The following is a 19,907-nucleotide window of genomic DNA, read 5'->3' on the forward strand; positions in this document are numbered from 1 at the left end:
AAAAGCCAGTCCCTGAGCCCCACATAAACATCTACAATGTAGACAAATATCCTGTCTGGTCATCAGAGCAGGAGGGAGGGGATGCTGCTAGTGATTCTGCCAAAGCTTGGGGGGCTTGGAATGCGGATGCCTCTACTCAGGACAACCCCTCTAGATCCCAGGTCTGGTCTCCCAGGAGTTCACGGCTGGTACTATTTCTGTGGTGCGTTTAATGCACCTTGGCCTCAGTGCCCTGGGGAAGTGAGTGCCATGTTGGGCAGCCTTCCCCTCAATATTCCCTTGCCATAGAGAGCCCACTCCCTGAGGGGAACTGAGTCAGAGAGCAGCTGGTTCCTTGGACTTGGTTGGATTCATCTATATTATATTGCAAATATAGATTTGAGTCTTTCAAGGCTGAACCTGGCATTTTTCTAGGTTGGGATCCTCACTGGCTGGGGAGGCAAGGAGATGGGCCATGGCAGATGCTAGGAAAGCCAGAGACTGGAAGAGTCATGAGGCTTGAGGGGTGAGGGTACAGAGGGAAGCTCACAGAAGCACTGCCGCCATGCCAACAGCATGGAGAAGGGGCTGGAGTCACTAGTAGAAGCCTACTGTGTACAGCTTTGCCTTTGAGTGGCCCTAGCAGCTAGGTGGTACAGTGGTTAGAACACCAGACTTGGCATTAGGAAGACCTGAGCTCAACTGCATCTTCACACACTTCCTAGCTCTGTGACCCTGTTTGCCTATTTCCTTATATGTCAAATGGGGATAATAACCTACCTTCCAGAATTGTTATGAGGACTAAATGAGAGAATAATTGTAAAGCACTTAGCACAGTGCCTGGCATATAGGAAGTTCTGTATAAATGTTTACTACTACCACCACCACCAAACCAGTGTCCCCGGGAAAGTACAGCAAAGGACAGAGAAAGCACAGGTGGGCCTTCTAAGAATTAGTTGGGGGGCAGCCAGGTGGCGCAGTGGATAGAGCACCGGCCCTGGAGTCAGGAGTACCTGAGTTCAAATCCGGCCTCAGACACTTGACACTTACTAGCTGTGTGACCTTGGGCAAGTCACTTAACCCCAATTGCCTCACTAAAAAAAAAAAAAAAAAAAGAATTAGTTGGGAGGTTTTCTCCAAGTGAAGAAGAGGAGAGGGTGGGAACAGTTGACCCCAAAGAGATTAAAGCTCACTGAATGAGTGGCAGAAAAGAGCTCCCAGCTACTACAGAATACCTCGTGATGCATGACTGGGCCTCCTCTTGGCTTAGCATCCCAGCAGGGTATTTACCCTTCTCCAGTCCCAAAAATAGACTCAATACATGAGGTGATTTAGCATTCACTGAGGCACCTGTAGGTCACATAAGCCTTTCATTTCGTCCACATGCTGTCACAGATCTGGCATGAGAAACCCTAGAACCAAGGAATGGCCTGCCCAGTGCCAGATCTGGGTCGAGGGGGGGGGCCTGGGTTGTGAAGTTGTCATCCATACCATGGAACCAGACCGTAGTGAGCACAGTCCAGAGGAAAGGGGACTGGGTTTGGAGTCAGAGGTCCTGGTTTTAAATCCTCTCTGCCATTTACTATCTGTTTGATAGCCACTTAACCTCTTTGGGGTGACAAAACATCATCATCTGTCTAATATCCTAAGTCTCCGTCAATCTACTCCAGGTCGAAGCCATTCCTTGAGCCCCCACCGATGTTTCTTTTATCAAACCAAACAGAGGACACACTGGTTCAAAGCAAAAGATGTTTAATAAAAGAGTGTAGCAAATAAATGACAACGAACTCTTCCCCAATCTACACACGCTCCATACCCACAAAGAATTTGATAGTTGGAAGGGACCTCAGTTGCCATCTAGTCCAATCTTGTCAATGAAAGGAATTCCCACTAGAACATAACCAACAAGTGTACACTCAGGCATTCATTCTCCCATTGCTTCCTACACTATCACTGGGAGAGGACATGTAGGGAATGTACACGACCAGTGAGCCGATGTCTTCTGCTAGTCTAGTGATGTCGTTGAACCACAAGGTGTGATGAATCATGGGGGTCTTCTGCTGCTTTATTCTCTTCACTGCTGGTTGCTCTGCCGAACCACTCTCTGCTCAGTCTCTGTTGTCCCCCACCGATCATAGGCCCTGTGCTGTCTCCTTGGTGAGACTGAGAGCTCCCCCTGTCGGCAGGGACTGCCCTCTTGCCATCCCAGCCCTCATGTTAAGGGCTCTGAACCCAGAGGCCCAGTGTTCAGGCCTTCTACCCCAATCTCTGCCTTCTCCAAGCCCTCTTTTTCAAGCATTCCAGTAGAACTCTTACCATTCAGTTTTGCTAGACTATTCTACCTTCTCTCTCCTACTCTGGATGGGAAGATGCTCCAGTAAAAACCCTAGACAGCTCATTGGCTTCAAGGCCAAGCTGGTGTTCAACACCACTTTAGGGCCCTTGCTCTCTCTATCCAACAGCAAAGTAAGCAGCAGCAATAGGGCTGTGAAGGGGGGTGGGGGAATCTGGGGAGGGAAAGGGAAGAGGAGGGGGAGGAGGAGGAAAAGGGAAATCCCGGGGTAGCAGACCCCTGGTAAGAGAACTGCAAAGGAGGGAAGCCAAGTTTTGGAAAGTACCTGCAACACCTCCTATGTTCTGACAATGATGACCCCAACAGGCTCCATTATCATGACAACGTTCAAAGTGTAACTTCAGCATCTTCCTCCTCAGAAGCCCAGGAACCAGGGCACCAAGTGCCTGCTGCTTTATTTTTAGCCTTGATATCATTCCCCCTCCCCCTCCCGTCCTGGAGGGAGCCCAGACTGGCTTATTTAAGACCACAGCATGATGCTGTGAAACTCGTGGGTGCCCTAGAGACCCTACCATGTGCTGGGAGGGGGTGGGGGAGAAGAGCCTAGAGTGGAACTCCTGAGCAATGTCACTCTTTGCAGGAGCAGCCCCAGGGCAGCATGGGCAAAGGGACCCGGTCTCTTGTTGCCCCAAAGAACCAAAAGCCTGTTCTAGAGGGTTCAACAACATGGCCACGAGTGGCAGGCATTGTCGTTTTCCCCAATTGGCCCCAACAATCTCTCTGAATGACTGGTTCTGCAAAGAGGTACCCATTTGTTCAAATGCCAGGGCAATGAGTGAGGCCTCTTTGCCCTGCAGCTTCTCCCTAGATGAGGACAGAAGGCCACCCAAGGGGGTCCCAGAATGATAGCTAATAGATTTCCTGCATGGGAGCGTTGCCTCTTTCCCTTGAATTTGTCACAGTCCTCAGTCAGCCTCCCCCTCCCTCCTTGTGATACTTTGGCCCTAGGCTGCCTGGTAGTTGGCTGGCTCTCTTCTGAGTAACAGACCCATTCTCAAGCTCCTTAAGGTGTGTAGAGTGCATCCCTCCCCACAACACTGGGAAGGGAGCGGAAGTATTGCTATCACATTGTGGAGATGAGGAAATTGAAGCCCATAGGCCCTGTGCCTGAGAGACTTTTTAAGTGGTGTATCTTGCTCCCTGTCACATGGCTCGGAAGTACTAGGGCTAGGGCTGCAAGTCAGGCTTTTCAGACTCAGGGTGCTTTGCACGGGACAGCATCCAGCATTGGCTCCTTGGCTCCTTAATCCCTTTGGGACTCTTTGTGTGGCCCGGCGGGAAGCCAGATGGTGGCTAGGGCTGGGGTCAGGAGGGGAGGCAATGCCTCGACTTCTCTTGTGAGCATATGAAAGGGAAATTTGAGCTAAAAAATGCATCTCCAGCCACCTCAGGAGAAAGCTGCTAAGGCATGGAATCCCTTCAAGGGCTCAGAGAGAAATCCTCTTAAAGAAGCTCCCCAGAGCCATTTCCAATTCAAATTGAGGCCCTAGGACTTTTCTCATTATCTCCTGGACATTCTGGAGGACTGTAGAATGACAGGACCGGAATCAGGATCTACCTGCTGAAATCATCTAGTTCAACCTCCCCTTCTTTAATGCATGAGGAAACTGAGGCACAGGGAGGGGACCACACTGAGTGAGTGGCAGGACTTCCCGATGCCCTCATTGCACTTCATCTCACTTTTCAGCCCCTCCTATCCCCCACTCTTACTCTTCCACTGCCTGATGGAGGAACTCTGTTAGCCAGCATGTTAACATCCCTTGGAATCAGATAGAATCTTCTGCTCAGTGGCAGATGCTGGTGCAAGAACACTGCTGGGCAGGATGGCGAAGGAGCCCCAAGGGCCCAGCTCCCAGCTCCCAGCTTTGGGCCTTCCTCATTCTTGGGCTCTCTTCTCTGGACTTCATGTATAAAAGCAGGAGACTGTACTTCCTGAGTTCTCCCATCTCTTACAGCTCTAGGTCTATGAACCAATAGGGATAATGGTTAACAAGTGGTCAAGGAAATATTGATGGGTTTTGGTGGAGGTCTTGTGGGATTGGGTGGAGGGGGAACCCTCAGCCTGGAGGGGGAAGAAGAAAAGGGCAAAAGTTGGAAAACCAATATCCTAGACTAATCTAGGAAGTCAATTGCTTCTAGCCCCCTGACTTTAGGCAAGTGAAAAGGAAAGAGAAAGGTGCACTAAGACTAAGACGTAGGGGGAGCAGAGGGCTGGTAGGGAGACAGCCTTGGCCTTCTTTCCCAGCCATACCCTTCCCCACGCCCAGCACCCCAAGAGACTAGAAGCGGCAGGCTGGCTCAGGGGTGGAGGCAATGGTCCAGCTCCATGGTGGAGGAATTCACGATGGGCTTGGGAAGTCTTCCAGCAAAGCAGGATAGCCAGGTGCAGATCAGCATGGCTGCTGCCGCTCCACCCCCAGCACAGTAGTACGCCCAACCAAGCTGGCAGGTACCTGGAGGAAGAAGAAGCAGAAATGGGCCTGAGCTAGCTTCCTCTCACCAGCCTGCTCTGGCCTGGCCCAAGCAAGCCCAGCTCCTTTGGGTCCGTCCAGCCGCCACTGGTCTAGCTTGGGCTCAGGGCCCTGCGTGGTGAGCTGCCCTCTGGGGGGCTTCCTTCCCTCACTAGAGCAGAATGTGGAGGGGAATGTGGTCAGTCACCAAAAAGCTCCACAAGAAATCAACACTGAGAACCCCAGCCAAGGTACTCTACCCATCGTCCCTCCCGGACGCTGCTCACATGCCTGCCCTCCTCTCCATTCCCATAGCTCTAGGTGCTTCACTTCTGAACCCAAATGGCCTCCTGATTGGCCCCCCACTTCCAGGCTCACTCTTCTCCCATCCACCCTCCCCCACAGTTCCCCAAATCACCTTCCTAAGACACAGGTCAAACTCCAGGCCCCCTTTTTTCAAACCTCTTCGATGGCTCCCTTTGCCTCTGGGACAAAACACCCAACTCTAACTCCTCCCTAAGGAAAGCCCTTCTCCAAAGGTGGGCCCCAATCTTCCTTTCTAGCTCCCCATCACTTACTCTCCATGCCAGCCAAGGCTGCCTTCATCCCCATGTCCTACGATAGGCCCTGCTAATCCTCTGCCCATCCTCCAACCCCAGAGTTCACAGGACAGGAGATCCAGAGCTGAAAAAGACCTAAAGTACATCTAGGCCAAACTTCCCCCCATTTTATAGACAAGGACACTGAGGTCAGGAAAGGTAAAGTCATAGGCCCAAATTCTCACAACCAGTCAATGGCAGAGTTAGGATTTGAACCCAGGCTCTCTGACTCATGGTGGTCTGGGGCTAGATTCAAAAGACCTGGGTTCTTTTTCACATACTCATGGTGTGACCTTGGGCAAAGCACTTTAATCTGTCTGGGCCTCAGTTTCCTTATCTGTAAAAATGAGGGAATTCGTCTACATGTCCCAAAACCTATGGTCCAATAACCCAGTATCCTTCTCACAGATGCTGACACCCCTCCCTAGGATTTCTCCCTCCTTAGATGTTCCCAGAGCCCTTTATGTGGGTTTGTCCTTTGCATCCTCCACCCCGCCATCAAATCTATCCCAGAATAGACTTATTTATGTACCTGTCATATTCTTCCCACCCCAACTCTCTATAAGACTCTAAACTCCTTGAGAGATGGACAATATCATGGCTCCCTTGGGATCCCCAGCACTGGAAATGTAGCTTCCCACCTATCAGGTTCTTAGTAAGTGTTTGCTGAGTTTGTGGAAACTGAGCCCACATCCCTTTTCCCCTCCCCTTTGGTCTTACTATCCCCACCACCTGGCACAGTGTTTTACTCTCGGAGGCACCGGATAGAAATGGAGGGATTGAGTCAGAGAATCTAGGTTCAAATCTACCTCTGCCACATTCTCTCTGTCTCTGTCTCTGTCTGTCTCTATGTGCCTCTCTGTCTCTCTATTTCTTTTTTCTTTTTTTTTTAGTGGGGTTAAGTGACTTGCCCAGGGTCACACAGCTAGTAAGTGTGTAAAGTGTCTGAGGCCGGATTTGAACTCAGGTACTCCTGACTCCAGGGCCGGTGCTCTATCCACTGCGCCACCTAGCTGCCCCTCTCTATTTCTTTATCTCTCTTTTTTTTCTTTTCTTTTTTTTTTGCGGGGCAATGAGGGTTAAGTGATTAGTGATTTGCCCAGGGTCACACAGCTAGTAAGTATCAAGTGTCTGAGACTTGATTTGAACTCAGGTCCTCCTGAATCCAGGGCATCCACCTAGCTGCCCCCTTATTTCTTTATCTCTCTCTGTGTCTTTCTCTGTCTCTGTGTCTGTCTCTCTCTTTGTCTCTCTCTCTCTCTCTCTCTCTCTCTCTCTCTCTCTCTCTCTCTCTCTCTCTCTGTTTCTGTCTCTGTCTCTCTCTCCCTCCCTCCCTGTCTCTCTGTCTCTTTCTTGGTCTCTGTTTCTGTCTCTGTCTCTCTCTGTGTCTCTGTCTCTCTCTCTCTCTTTGTTTCTCTCTCCCTGTCTCTCTCTCCCCTTTATATACACACATACAGACACAAATATGTATCCATATCCCTCTGCAGCTTGGCTTGGCCCCTGGGACTCCCAGGTAGCAGGCAGCTTGGGCTCATCTTTCCATGCATTGGGTCCAGCGGGCTCAAAGTCCTGCTCACTCCTGGCCCTGCAGCCACTGCTGTTGCTATCACTTGTCAGGTCAGCCCCTCATTAGAGAAGGCAGGATGTTTCTATTATAGAACTGCACCTTGGGACCAGGGAATGACTTGTTTTTCTAAATGAACAGAATAAATGCATAAAAGGCCATTGCCCCAAAGCCCTGAGCAGAAAGAAAGCTGCTGACGAGTGGAAGACAGTGCCTGGAGCAGTGAGCTGCCAAGGAAGTCCCACTATGGCTCACTGGAGTGAGGCCCAGGCATCCCCAGGGCCTGAGCTGTCTCCTCTCTCCTGCCCCAAGAGTATGCCGGACTTCTATTCCCCCAAGGCAGCCACAGAGTAACCTCTAAGGTCCAGGCGGTGTGCTGGAAGGCTGATAAGACCAATGGGGAAAGGGGGATAGCTACTCTCCCTCCTGGGCTCAGGGCCTGCTCCACCCGTTGCTTGAGGCACCAGGAGGCATCAGGAGCTCTGAAAACCAAAGGGAAATAGACTGTAGAGGGCAGGGTGGATTCTGAACAGCCAGGAGGAGAGTATTCAGAATCATCAGATCAGAGGATCAAGAGTTAAAGTGACCTTAAAGACCCTTTAAATCTAAGTGCCCATTTTACATCATGGAAAACTGAGGTGGTGAGAGGAGAAGGAACTTAGAGATACTCTAGTTCTAGCACCTAACTGCTGAGAAAGGGAGACTGAGGCCTGGAGAGGTGACTCCTCCCTCTCTCTCACTGCCCCTGTCCATGTCCAGTCATTTGCCAAGTCTTTTTCTTTCTACCTTCCCAACTTCACTCCACTCGCATCCATTGTCTCTACCCACTTCAGTCCCTCAGGACCCCTGGCCTGACCTCTTGGGACAATCTCACTCATCACCAATGTCCCTGGCTTTAGTCCCCATGGAATGGACTACTTCCATCACTTTTCCTCCCAGAATGCCTTAGCTTCCTTGGGATCAGCAGGTCAAATATTACTTCTTCCAAGAGGCCTTTCCTGATAACCTTTTAGTATTAGTACAAGCTCCCTTTTAAAATCACTTTGTATTTATTTCTCAAGTCAATCAATAGATCTTTGCCATGTACCTATCTAGCCAGACCCTGGGCTAGGCCCTGGAGATACAAATGCAATGAAGAAAATAGTTCCTGCTCTCAACGTGGTTATATTCTGTGGGGGAGAAATGAAGTGCCCATATAAGTATATATGGAATAGATACAAATAAATATAAGGTAATTAGGGAGAGGAAGAGAGGGAGGGAGGGAGGTCACTAACAGTGAAGTGAAGGGGTCAGGAAAGACTTCTCATAAAGGGTAGTGCTTAAAGGAAGGGAGAGATTCTGTAAGGCAGAGGGAAGGAGGGAGTGAATTCCAGGCATAGGGAACAGCCAGTACTGATGGGACATTAAGTGACATATACGGAATGGAGAAAAGGGCAGTTTGGCTAGATGGAAGAGTGTGGGAAGGACAGAGCTTGGAAGATAGGTAGGGGCCAGGTCACAAAGGGCTTGAAAAGCTAAGTGGGATTTTGGATTTGATCCTCAAGGCAATAGGAAGCCAGACTGCAAGAGGCTGAGGAGTAAGTCAGAGGAAATGAGGTGAAGGCATTGAATTCTTTGTAGGTGTCTGGCTCAGAAGTGAAGGATAGATAAAGGATGGTGGCTTGAAAAGGTGATATGGTCGAATTCAGGCTTTGGTGGAACCCAGTAGGGGAGAAATGGAGGCTTTGAAAGGGCAAGATGGTGAGGGATGCAAGCCAGACTCTGTTCAGCCTCAGCAGTGGCTGGGCACCTTGCTCCGAGGCAGAACAGCATGAGCTCATTGTCTGCAGTGCTTCTGAGCCCCAGTGCCCACCCCAGACTCTCTCAAGAGCCAGAATTCCTGTGGAAGAGAAGGATGGAGGACAGGGAGCAGAGGAGGGTCTTTGGGGTGAAGAGCCTTAGCTCCAGCAGCTGCAGCGCCTGACTGAGGCCAAAGCCAATCTCATCCCTCTCTCCTCTGTGCTCCCGAGCTGTGTCATCTCTAACAGCCGATCAGTGAGTCATTCTATTCCAGTGTGGAATTTGCTGTGACAAGATCCCTCATAAAAGTTATTAAATCATCACTCAGCAATGGGGCTGACATTTAAATCAGACACGTTGCTTATATTCCAAGTTGCAAATCAAATTGGTTTAGAGCCTGACTCTGTTTCCTTAGATTTGGCATTAAATAACTCTACCGAAGAAGCAATGTTTGATGTGGGGGTCTCCATGCTGCATTTACCCTCATCATGGGGACCTCAAATGCCATGTTGGGCTTAAGACCATTGCCCAAATCTCTGGGGGTCCTGTGAGCAACTGGGCATGAAATGGGCATGTGGGGGTAAGGGGGTGTGAAGTTGGGGAAAGGGGGAAAGGGCTGCTCCTTTGTGATGAGCTTGCTGGGTCTGTGGGAGGAGCTAGCTCCCAGGTGGAGCAAGGTCAAGGTCCATGCAAGGCATCCTTTGTATGTCATCCATCCATATCTACCTATACATGATACTGGCCATTCAGGAAATCAATAAGCATTTCTTAAAAGTGCCAACTGTGTGCTAGGCACTGTGCTCAGCACTGAGGCTATAAGCACATAACTGAAACAGACCCTGCCCACAAGGAACTTACATTCCAATGGAGGAGACAACATGGATACATAACTAGGTGTCTGCAAGATGTATATAGAGCAGCTGAATGGTAATATGAGAGGGGAAGGCCCAAGCAGCTGGGGAGGGAAGAGAAATGCCTCCTGCAGAAGAAAACATTTGAGCTGATACCCTGGTGGAGAGAGGGGATGGGAGGAGAGAGAAACAGAGAGACAAAGAGAGACAGAGACACATTCTCTGAGAGGGTAGGTGGAGATGCAAGGATGGGCTAGTAGAAGCCCTGAATGGCGACATTTGAGGCAGAGTTCTGAAGTATTTTGGGAAGAAGGGAGCGAAGATGGTTGAAGGGCAGGGCCAGCATAGGGGAACTAAAGGGAAGGTTGTGTATCTGGAACAGAGGCAATTTTCAGTTCTTGGTAATATCATTGAGGATATGAGAGCCCTAAGCTATCACCAAATTGGGCATTTGGTAGTTTCAAGAAGAGCAGTTTAGTGATAGAACTCAGGATGAATGTGGGAACCTCAAAGAAAAAGCCTGAGGGAGCTGAGAGCAGCAAGGAAGGTCAATCTACCAAGACAAGAGAGCATGAACTGTTACAGAAAAAGGGACTGGAGATAATATGGGAAGGCCTTGCAAGAGACTGGGTCGTACTTTTGGCCTACTCGGGCTGACTCGTTTACAAGACATCCATGCTGCTTATCTAGAAGCTTTAGTGTGAGATGGCCCAAAGGTGTGCCATTAAATGGTCATCTGTGGATACTGTGGGGAGGAGAGGCACATGAGCAGCCATAGGAAAAGGAGTCCCCTGGCGTGGTGGCAGTAGAAAGAAGTTCCCAAACAGCCAAGATGTCTTTGGGTCAGGGTGTCCAGAGTATTTTTGCATCCCAGAGGGCCACGATTATTCCTGGGCTTATGGCCACCACACAGTCTTGGGAAGAAGCTGGCAGCCCAGGGCAATGAGCTTTCCATGAAGCATAGGAAAGCACAAGAGAAAAAAGATGAAAGGAGAGAAAAGGAGGTGGAAAGGAGGGGAGGGGGCATGGAAGAATAAGAAAGGAGGTTTTGCTTGGAGAACAGCAGGCAGAATGCTTGTGGGGGCTGGCCATGGGGGGAGGGAGGCAGGATTAGGCCCCTTCCATGGTTCTTTCTGAATGTGGGCGTAACTTCCTCCAACAGCCACCTGTCCCAGCAGAGGTGGTTGCCCCCTCCCCCTGCCTACCCCCCAGCTGCACTTGCAAAGCCATGTGCCAGCCCCTTCCCTCTCTTGGAGGCTGCTCAGAAGCTGGCAGATCCATCCATCTTCTAGGACAGCTCTTGCTGAAAGGAAGGCTTGCTAGGGCCAGAACTGGACCCAGCCAGGAATGCCTCACTGTCTCCCCTAGACAGGCACCTCCAAAGGAAAATGCCAAGGAAGTCACGACTCATGACCAAGGGCCCCCTGGCTGCAACAGGAACAAGAGCCCAGAACCTGCTGCTTCCTCCCTGTGTGACTGTGGCCAAGTCCTTTCCCTTCTCTGGTCTTCACTTCTTCCTCTGCTAAATGATATGGTTGGACAGGGAACCACAAAGGTCTCTTCTGGCTCTGGGTTCCAGACTTGCAGTCCAGTCCATTTTACAAGGCATTCTGGGCTCTTTTGCAGGCTGACCAAGGCAGGAGGGGCAAACACCCCACTAGGGAAGGCAGGCAGGAGGAAAAGAGGCCCCCAAGGGCAGAGTGGAAGGGGGCCAGGAGCACTGGCTTTGGGAAAGGGAAGAGGAGGTGATATGATGGGACAGAATGGCATGTCAGGGCCAGGAGAAGAGAGGCTGCATTGAAACTGGTTGTCTTTGTTGCCACCATGTGGCTGTTGACTGAGAGACAAGCTGTCCCAGAAGCAGCTCTCCTCATGGCCTCCATGGCCCTGCTACCCAGAGCCGGAAGAGTCTGGAGAGCCCATGAGGCCCAAACTCCACCGGAGGAAACAGCACCTGGCCAAGGACCCCCAAGAGGCAGGGTGCCTGCCTCGCCTGCCTTCCAGATGCCTTTCAGGACTCCTTCCATGGCTTGTTGAGGACTACCACTCTGGGGATGCGGGCCGTGCTTACTGTCTCCCAGCACCCTGCAGAGAGGGCAGCTGTGAGCACAAAGGATGTGATGGGCATCACCAGATGGAAGCAATCAAAGAGGGGCCTGGAGACTGGGCACCCAGGAAGGCCACTGCCCAACAAAGGATCAGCCATTGAGCCAGCAAAGGATGAGAAGATGGGACCAACCTCAAGAGTGGGCACATGCGGCCTATAAACATCTGGGCATCAGCTGGTCTGGCTGTTGCTAAGGGGAGCCTGCAGATGCTGACCCCCCTCCCTTCCTCCCTCTGAGCCCCACAGAAGGATCCTGGAGAGAAACAGGAACAAGACACTCACTTGGAGAGGGGGAAAGGGGACAGAAGCAAGAGCAATGGGGCAAGGGGCAGAGGCACAGATTGGGCCTTCAGCACACCCATGGATACTCTGAGAGGGTAGCTGGGGAAGCCAGGATGGGCTGGTAGAAGCCCTGAATGGTGACACTTGAGGCAGAGTTCAGAAGTAGCTCCCTCAAATACCCAGCCTCCCCGTTCCTCAATGTACTCACTTCCTAAGATGTGCTCGTCCACTCTACTCCTAACACTGTTCTTTATCTTCACTGTGACCTCCATTCTTTCTAGTCCTCAGGGCTTCACCCCTGCCTGGCCTATACCCTCCTCCCTTCCCTAGCTGCACTACTCGGTGAACTCGATCAGCTCTACATTAGCCTCTCCTCTAGAATCTCTTGCCCCCTCATCTTATTGCTTAGCATGCCTTGCCAACCTCCACCCCATCATCTGCCATGTTTGCTCCTCATCATGAGTGGAGCAGGAGGAAGTTACAAAACTACAAATATGTCTGTCACCTGATCTCAACTGGGCCCTCCCTCCAGCACCTTCTCCCCAACCTGGCAACCCTTTTGTTCTATAGAGCTGCTCATGAGACCTCCTCCCCCTCCTCTCACAGCTGAGAAGCTCAACATGAAGCCTTCTCCCCTGCCCCCCTCATCACTCAGGCATCTTCCTGCACTGCCTCCTCCTTCACTCCTGGCTCTGACCAAAGTAGCACCCCACTTTGCCAAAGGCAGACCCTCTCCATGCATCCTCAAGTTCATCTTCTCCCCTGCCCTCCTCTCAAGCACGTTGGCCCCTTTATCATCTTGACTCTGATCTTTGGGCTCCCCTTATACGCCTACCTTCTATAAGAAGCCTTCCCCGATCCCTCTTCATTCCCGTGTTAAGTATTTCCTGTTATCTCTTGTGATCTCATCGACTCTCAAAGGGTTCAGTGTTCATTTCTAGGCAGGTGACTCCTAGATTTATATACACCGGCCCTAATCTTTCTCCTGAGGTTCAGTCTTACATTGCCCACTGCCTTTTGGACAGCTCAAATTGGAGGTCCTGTGGCATCTCCAATGCTATAGAACTCTGTCTTTACCCCAAATCCTCACATCTTCCTAACTTCCTGATTATTGTCAAGGGTCCCCGGGGCTCACAACTTCACTATCAACTCCCTACTCTTTCCCTCCCCCCAGCCAATCTGCTGCTACGGCCTGTTGATTTTACCTCCATCACATCTCTCATATATACCCCACTGCCATCCCCTAGTTTAGGCTCTCATCACCTTCTGCTTAAGCTCCCTGCCACAAGTCTCTCCCACACCAGTCCATCCCAAGGTGGCATACCCAGAGCAGAGGTTGCTACCTACTCAGTTTACTACTGTGGTGCCTTATTGCCCCCAGGATCAAATAAAAGCCCCTACTTGGTATTTAAAGTTCTGGGAGCCTGTCCCTTCCCCCTACCTTTTAAGTCTTATGCTTTACTCCCCTCCATGGACTGACTATAATCTAGCCACACTGGCCTTGTGCTGTTTCTTGAACATGACATCCCATCTCCCATCTCCCATCTCCCATAAACAGGCCTTTGCATTGACTGTGTCCCAGACCTGGAATGCTCTCCCTCCTCACCTCTACCTCAGCTCAAACCCCACCTTGGTCTCCCTGGCTCTGAGATCCCCTTCATGGATCTAGCTACCAGTGTGTTGTCTCCCCAGCTAGACTGGAAGCTCCTTGAGGGCAGACACAGTTCCTGGCACTGATAAAATCTTCAAGACATTCTTGTTTAATGATTAAAGCTGGATTTGGGGAGGATTGTCTAGTAATGAGAGCTATACCAAAGGGGAACAGACAGACAGTTCGGGGCTTCCCCTCTCTGGGCGCCTCAAGAAGAAGCTGAATGGCTTGTAGTCTGTGTGGTAGCCAGATGTGGTCTTAGACACTTCGTCCAACTTGAGAATTCTTTAGGCCTGATTCTGCCCTGCAAGCAGTCCTGATGTCCCCCAAGCCACCCCCAGCTCTCCCTCTCCACACTATACCACCCCATCCCACCCCACCCATCCTTGTCCCTCCTGCTCCCCTCTTCTGCCACACTGAGGCTTCTTGGGCTCCACTTACCTAAGTGAAACTGACTGGAGGTGTTCCCACAGGTCTGCATCACTTCAGGGCTGTTCCAGCCTAGGGGGTACAAGGCGCAGCCTGCACCAATCAGCAGACCTAGGACAAAAACATACAGACCGGAGAAGCCTCAGCCCTAGCCCACCTCTTCAAGGAAGCCTTCACTGATTGCTCCTACCCACACTATTCTTTCCTTTTTTGGCACCACCATGGTCCCAGTCATGTGTACCATGAAAACAGACAAGGTGGTGGTCTAAACAGAATCCAAGGAGTAACGTAGGCCACTGAAATGGGCAGACATTTGTTAGCAAGACCTGGCCAGACCTCTCTGCCTTGATATGAAAGGCCTTCGGTTGCCTGAAGGCAGTCACTGGTTCAAATGGCAAGGATGCTTGGGGAAGCACCACCCCCTGCTCAGCCAAGTACCCAAGGGAGTAAACACTTGGAGCATGGTTCTCAATGAGAACACTCTTGTAATCTCTTCTACCACTCCCAAGGACTGATGGGACCTAGAAGCAAACTTGACTTCCTAGGGGACTCTGGTGGGGAGTGAGCCACATGGTTGCCTGCCTCAGGTAGGTCTATGCTGTTTAGATAGCTTGGTGGAGCAGCAAGGAGGGGAGGACCAGGCCTCTTCTGGGCTCCTCTTTTTCCTGAGGAAACTCTGTAATCAGGAGGCAATTGTGATAGTCCTAGAAAGAGGGGCTGGGGTACTGAGTTTGAGGGGTGACTATGTGAGTGGAGAGAAGGACACACATGTGAGAGGAAACTGAGGTGAAAAGACTTGTACAGGCTCACACATGTGTGAGTAGAGGGGGAGAATCGACCCAATTTGACAAGTTTTTGGATGTAGGGGCCAAGGAGTATGGGAGGAGAAGGCAGAATCAAGGCTGACTCCAAGGCCGTGAGCCTCGGAGGCCAGAGGGAAGGTGGACCCCCACAATGGTAATAAGGAAGTGAGGAGTGGAGGCTTTGGGAAGGGGTGCATGTTGAGGCTGAGCCATCTACAGGACATCTAGTATGAGGTGTCCAAGAGGCAGTGGTACAGGCCTGGGGCTTAGGAAACAGACCAGGAATTGAGGTATATGTGTGGAGATGACAGCTGAAACCTTGGGGACTATTAGACCCTAGCTTCTTAAACTGTGGGTTGTGACCCCATGTAGGGTCATGTAACTGAATGTGGGGGTTGCTAAAAATTTGGCAACAGTACAAGGTTATGTCTACCTATTTTATATACCTATATACCAGGGGTCGTGTAAAAATTTCTCAGGTGAAAAGGGGTTGCAAGTGGAAAAAGTTTAAGAATCCCCATATTAGACCACCAAGGGAGAAAGTACAAAAGGTTGGTGTCCTTGACAGAGGCAGAGATAGGGATGTTTCAGATGATCCGGGCCCTGGGAAGGCAGGACTGGTTAGTAGACCAGAGGCTCAGGGCTGGCTTCAGGCATCCAAATGGGAGAGAGTCATCCAAGGGATTGTAACTACTTCAGGAAGCGAGACCCCTAGTGGTAGAGAGAAGTGGTAACTGCTGACTGACCCATAGGGGCGCAGCTGGGCTACCTAGCCAGCAGGCAGCAGCACCTAAGGGGAAATTCCTGAGGACTCTGCAAAGGGAGAAATGGGATTCCAGGGCCAGGCATTGCCCCTTTGCTACATTTTTCTCAACTAATTTACAGGCCTCATTGCCACTGTGCCACTGTCCTTTAAGTTTGAGCTTGCTCTCTCCAGATACCTTGTGTATACAAAAGGAGAGTGGTACCCATGATTGGGGGGATATTTTGTATCAGCTCTTTTTGCTTTATCTTATAGAGTCACCTCTAGGATGCTCCTTAAGCCCTTTTACTTGTGGTAGCCAGGCAAGGGAGGGAGGGTCCTTGACATCACCCAGCCTATGGCCCACTCAGAGGCCAGCTGGGCACTTTCACAGAATGTAGCTGGGCTGCATCTCATAGCCAGCCTAGCAATCAATTGCAGGGGCTGGGGCCTGAAAGGACCTAAGGAAACCAGTTTCTAGCCAGACTTTTCTGTGTAACGCTCCCATCGTTCATTGGGATTTGTTTTGGCTTCCTAACTCAGCCAGAGCAGCTGTTGGGGGAACAGTCCCCGCCTGAGGCTCCACCTGACCAGCTGCTCCCCTCTTCCTTATGGGAGGAGTGGATGGTGGCCACTGATCTGGAAGTGAAATGTGCCCCATATTTGTTTTTGTTCTCCCCCACCCCAGGATGGAGCAGCTCCCTAGGGTTCTGCTCCATCCCATGAGCCCCTGCTGGAGCAGCAGGAGGGATGGGTGGGGGGAGGGGAAGGGTGCTGGGGTCACCTTGTCTGGTTTGACTCTGGGCAGGAGCAGCTCCTGACTCCTTCCTGCATTTGGCTCCCACAGCTCATCTCCGCGGTCAGGGGCTTGGCAGAGAGAGTGGAGGCTGGGTCCTTAATGGATGTTCTCTCTAGTTCTCTCTCAGTGGTTTGGGGGCCCATAGACATGAATCTGCCCTGGACATAATTGGCTCCTTGGCTGATGTATTTTGGTTAATGCACACACTGCCGAGAAAGTGCAGGCCCTGGGACAAAATCAATCTCCCTCAGCTGACCTGGGGGCCAGGGAAGCCCACCTCCTTTCTTTCTAGTGTCTTCCTTCCTTGGCACCCAATTGGCTGCCTTCCTGCCTGGGAGGAAAACTAGCCTCTGGGGCTTGGGTGGCCAGCCGGGGTCTGGTACCCACATAGGCTTTCCTAAGTGACACCCGGGGGCATCTCAATGAGCCTTACAGGGTACACTCCTAGAAGAGGGGAATTTTACAAAGGGAAGCTGAGGCACAGAAAGAAAAAGACAAGTACCTTTTCTAAGGAGGCAGCCAAGATCTGGGACCAGACCCCCAAGTCTTGGTTCCAGGAAATATGGAGGACCATAAAAAGCTCTGGTCTGAGGCTGACTCCACTGTGACCTCTACTCTCTCCCTCGTCCACTCCATCCTTCACAACACTGGCAATGGCAATGAGAACAAGAACAGTATTGATAACCCTAACTGATCTGGCCAGGTTGCTTCCTCACTCAGCTAGCTTCTAACTCAGACAAGGTGCCTTGGCTTTGCTTCAAGTATCTGTGTTCATTCCCCAAGGTGTTAAGGCTTCCTCCCTTCTCAGGTTACCTGGGATTTAACTTCTGGTGGGGCTTTGAGGGCAAGTCAGACCACCTTTCTCAGCCTCATTTCCTCATATCTGCATTGCCTCCTTCCCAAGGGTTGGGAACAAAGTCCCCCAGAAATGTGCCCCACCCATCCTAATTTGGCTATGGAAAAGCTTGGTGGTACAGTAGTTAGAATGTTGGGGCTGGAATCTGGATGAGGGGAGTTCAGAATCCTGCCCCCCCCACATTTACTAGCTGAGTAACTCTGGCCAAGTCACTCATATGCTCTCTGCCTCAGTTTCCTCATCTGTCAAATGGGGATGAATATAGCAACTAGCTCTCAGGGTAGTTGGGAGGATCACATGTGGTCATGATTGTTCGGTGTTTTGCAAACCTCAAAGTGCTAAGTGGTAGCGTTTGTATTATTATTGTTGCTACTGTTATCATTAGCTATACATCTCTCCTCCCCCTTGCACCAGCCTGTAGAGCTGAGCCCTGAAGGAGCCCAGGGATCCTCAGAGATAAGGCAGAAGTGGGGAGCAATGCATTCTGGGCAAAGGCAGGGGTGGAGATGAGAGATGGAGGGCCGAGGATGAAGATCTCTAATGACCATTTTGGTCGACAAGGAGGATGGTGGCGGTGATGGTGAGTGTGTAATAATACAGGAAAGCTAGCTTTCGGCAAGGTTGCAAAGGGCTTTCAAGGTCAAACAGAGTTGTTCCTTGAGATCACTGGGAACCACTGGAGTTGAGTAAGGGAATGACACGTTCACACTTTGGCTTTAGTAAAGTGGACTCTAGGATCGTCCCCAGAATAAGGAAACTGAGGTGAAAAGACTTGTGCAGGCTCACACAGCAGCCCTGGCATGCCTCCCCTCTGAGAGTAGCCCTCCTCGGCCCGAGGGCCTGGGGTCCTGAGGAGAAGAGCCAGGTCAAGTCTGGGAGCACTCTCTAGGTTTGCAAAGGAGGGGGAAGAATTCCCACAGATTTGCATGTGATTTGCATGGGGTTGCCTGGGCTTGTCCAGCTATTCTCAGACAACTCCAGCTGGACAGCAGGAGATGACAGGGTTCCCAAGCTCACAAATGGGAAGGAGCTAGACCAAGGCCCTCATTTTACAGAGGGGGAAACTGAGACTGAGGCACTGGGCAAGGACCCAGAACAGGAAGTGGCGTGATGGCAATGGCAATGAGAACAAGAACAGTATTGATAACCCTAACGATAGCGAGAATAGGGCTAACAGACATTTCTGTAAGTACATTTGCAGAGCCCATGGCTTCCGGCTCTCACTTGGAGGCTCCTGAGGAGCCTGTCGGTAGGTACAAGATTACTGTCCTTCTCACTTGACCAGTGAGGAAAGAGAGTTTGGACTCCAGCCCACGGCAGCTTCCTGACCAACAGTAATCTCTTTAGCAGGCTTTCCCTCTAGAGAGCTCAGGGCTGACTGGAGCAGACCGGAAGGCCCCTTCCCCTCCCCCGCTAAATTGACATGATGTCTACAATTCTATCATTAGAGTCATTCATTTAGCTGGCAACTAAAAGGCATATGTTGGGGTGCAGGGATTTATGGGAGATAGACTCTGGGGCATGGAGCCTGCCTGAGCAGAGGCCTCTGTGAGGACTGAGCACCTTCGGGGAAGCAGCAGATAGAGGAGGAGAGGAGCCCAAGGGGCAGCAGCAATGATGCCTCCACTAATCCTGCCCTGCCACAGATGAGACACAGGCCTTGCTGTTAGCAGCCCTAGGGAGGTCCTAGGCATCACTGAGAGCCCATCCAGAAGCCCTGCCCCAGCCCACCCACTCCTCGGCACCCAGCCTTACCTCCCACGAACTGGGCCGCTCCCATGCATCGGCCCATGATCCTGGAGATGAGGTCATCCATGCAGCAGCCCAGGATGGCCCCCAGAGCCACCAGGAGAAGCAGAGCACAGCCGGTGCCTGTCACCACGGTGCACATCTGCCAGGCCAGGCTGGGGATGGCGTTGAAGTTAGCATAGCGGCCACACTCTTCCACCATCACCAGGCTTCGCCCTTCACCACGGACAGGATAGTTGCAGCGTCGAAACATGCTGAAGGACACGGGCTTCCCAAGCTGGGAACCAAAGAGCCAGTAGGGCAGGAAGTAGCTGGCGGTGCTAGCCACAGCGGTGAGCAGTGACAGCACGGCCCAGAGGATCCCAACCAGGGTCAGGCTGCCCTTCATGCTCTCAGGAGGCTGCGGGGGCCCAGCAAAGCCTGGAGAGGGCTGGCAACAGATGCACACCAACACCTCCTGCCCGCTGAGGCCTGACAGGGAGGCTGAACCTGAGGGTGAATCAGGATCCAACCTTCCTCTGTCCAAAGCCCTTCTCCTCTGGAGTAGAATTATGTCTGCTCCCAGGCCCAAGGCCTCTCGTGGCTTCCTCTCCTGTGGCTCCTGGGACGACGTGGTTTCTCACTGATGTAGCTGCCATGGGGGAGGTACAGAACAGCATTAGGCGCTGCTGGCTCGGCCAGCTCAAACCCAGGGGCTGGGATCCAGCCAGGCAGACTTTTGTCCTCCAGTGTCAGGCCCCCTTTCTAAGCTGGTGACCCATTACTGCCCCCACCATGCACTCTCTGTTCCAGCCAAACACCTCATCTACCACCTCTGTGCTTCAGTGAGCCTAGAATGGTCAGCCTTGTTACCTCTGGCTCTGCCAAGCCCTAGGGGCCTTCAAAGCTCAGCTCAGGTGCTACTCCCCATAGGA

General features: G+C 51.5%; 1 protein-coding gene across 1 annotated transcript; it reads right to left on the reverse strand.

Moving 5' to 3' along the window:
- Positions 1-4,630: 4,630 nt before the first annotated feature.
- On the reverse strand, positions 4,631-19,570 carry LHFPL1 (LHFPL tetraspan subfamily member 1). The gene is made up of 3 exons (XM_043974903.1): positions 19,000-19,570; positions 14,057-14,155; positions 4,631-4,785 (listed from the first exon to the last, which is right to left on the reverse strand). The coding sequence occupies exons 1-3, from the start codon at positions 19,379-19,381 to the stop codon at positions 4,631-4,633; spliced, it is 636 nt and encodes a 211-aa protein (XP_043830838.1). The 5' UTR covers positions 19,382-19,570.
- Between the last annotated feature and the right edge of the window lie 337 nt (positions 19,571-19,907).

Source organism: Dromiciops gliroides, chromosome X (assembly GCF_019393635.1).
Source record: "Dromiciops gliroides isolate mDroGli1 chromosome X, mDroGli1.pri, whole genome shotgun sequence".
In the NCBI taxonomy this organism is placed as follows: Eukaryota; Metazoa; Chordata; class Mammalia; order Microbiotheria; family Microbiotheriidae; genus Dromiciops; species Dromiciops gliroides.

Excerpts from the sequence above, each read along its gene's own strand:
- LHFPL1 (XM_043974903.1), bottom strand. The coding sequence starts at position 19,381 with ATGAAGGGCAGCCTGACCCTGGTTGGGATCCTCTGGGCCGTGCTGTCA. Across the intron at positions 14,156-18,999 it reads AGCGGCCCAGTTCGTGGGAG|GTCTGCTGATTGGTGCAGGC; the intron begins GTAAGGCTGGGT and ends TTTTTGTCCTAG. Across the intron at positions 4,786-14,056 it reads CTCCAGTCAGTTTCACTTAG|GTACCTGCCAGCTTGGTTGG; the intron begins GTAAGTGGAGCC and ends TTCTTCCTCCAG.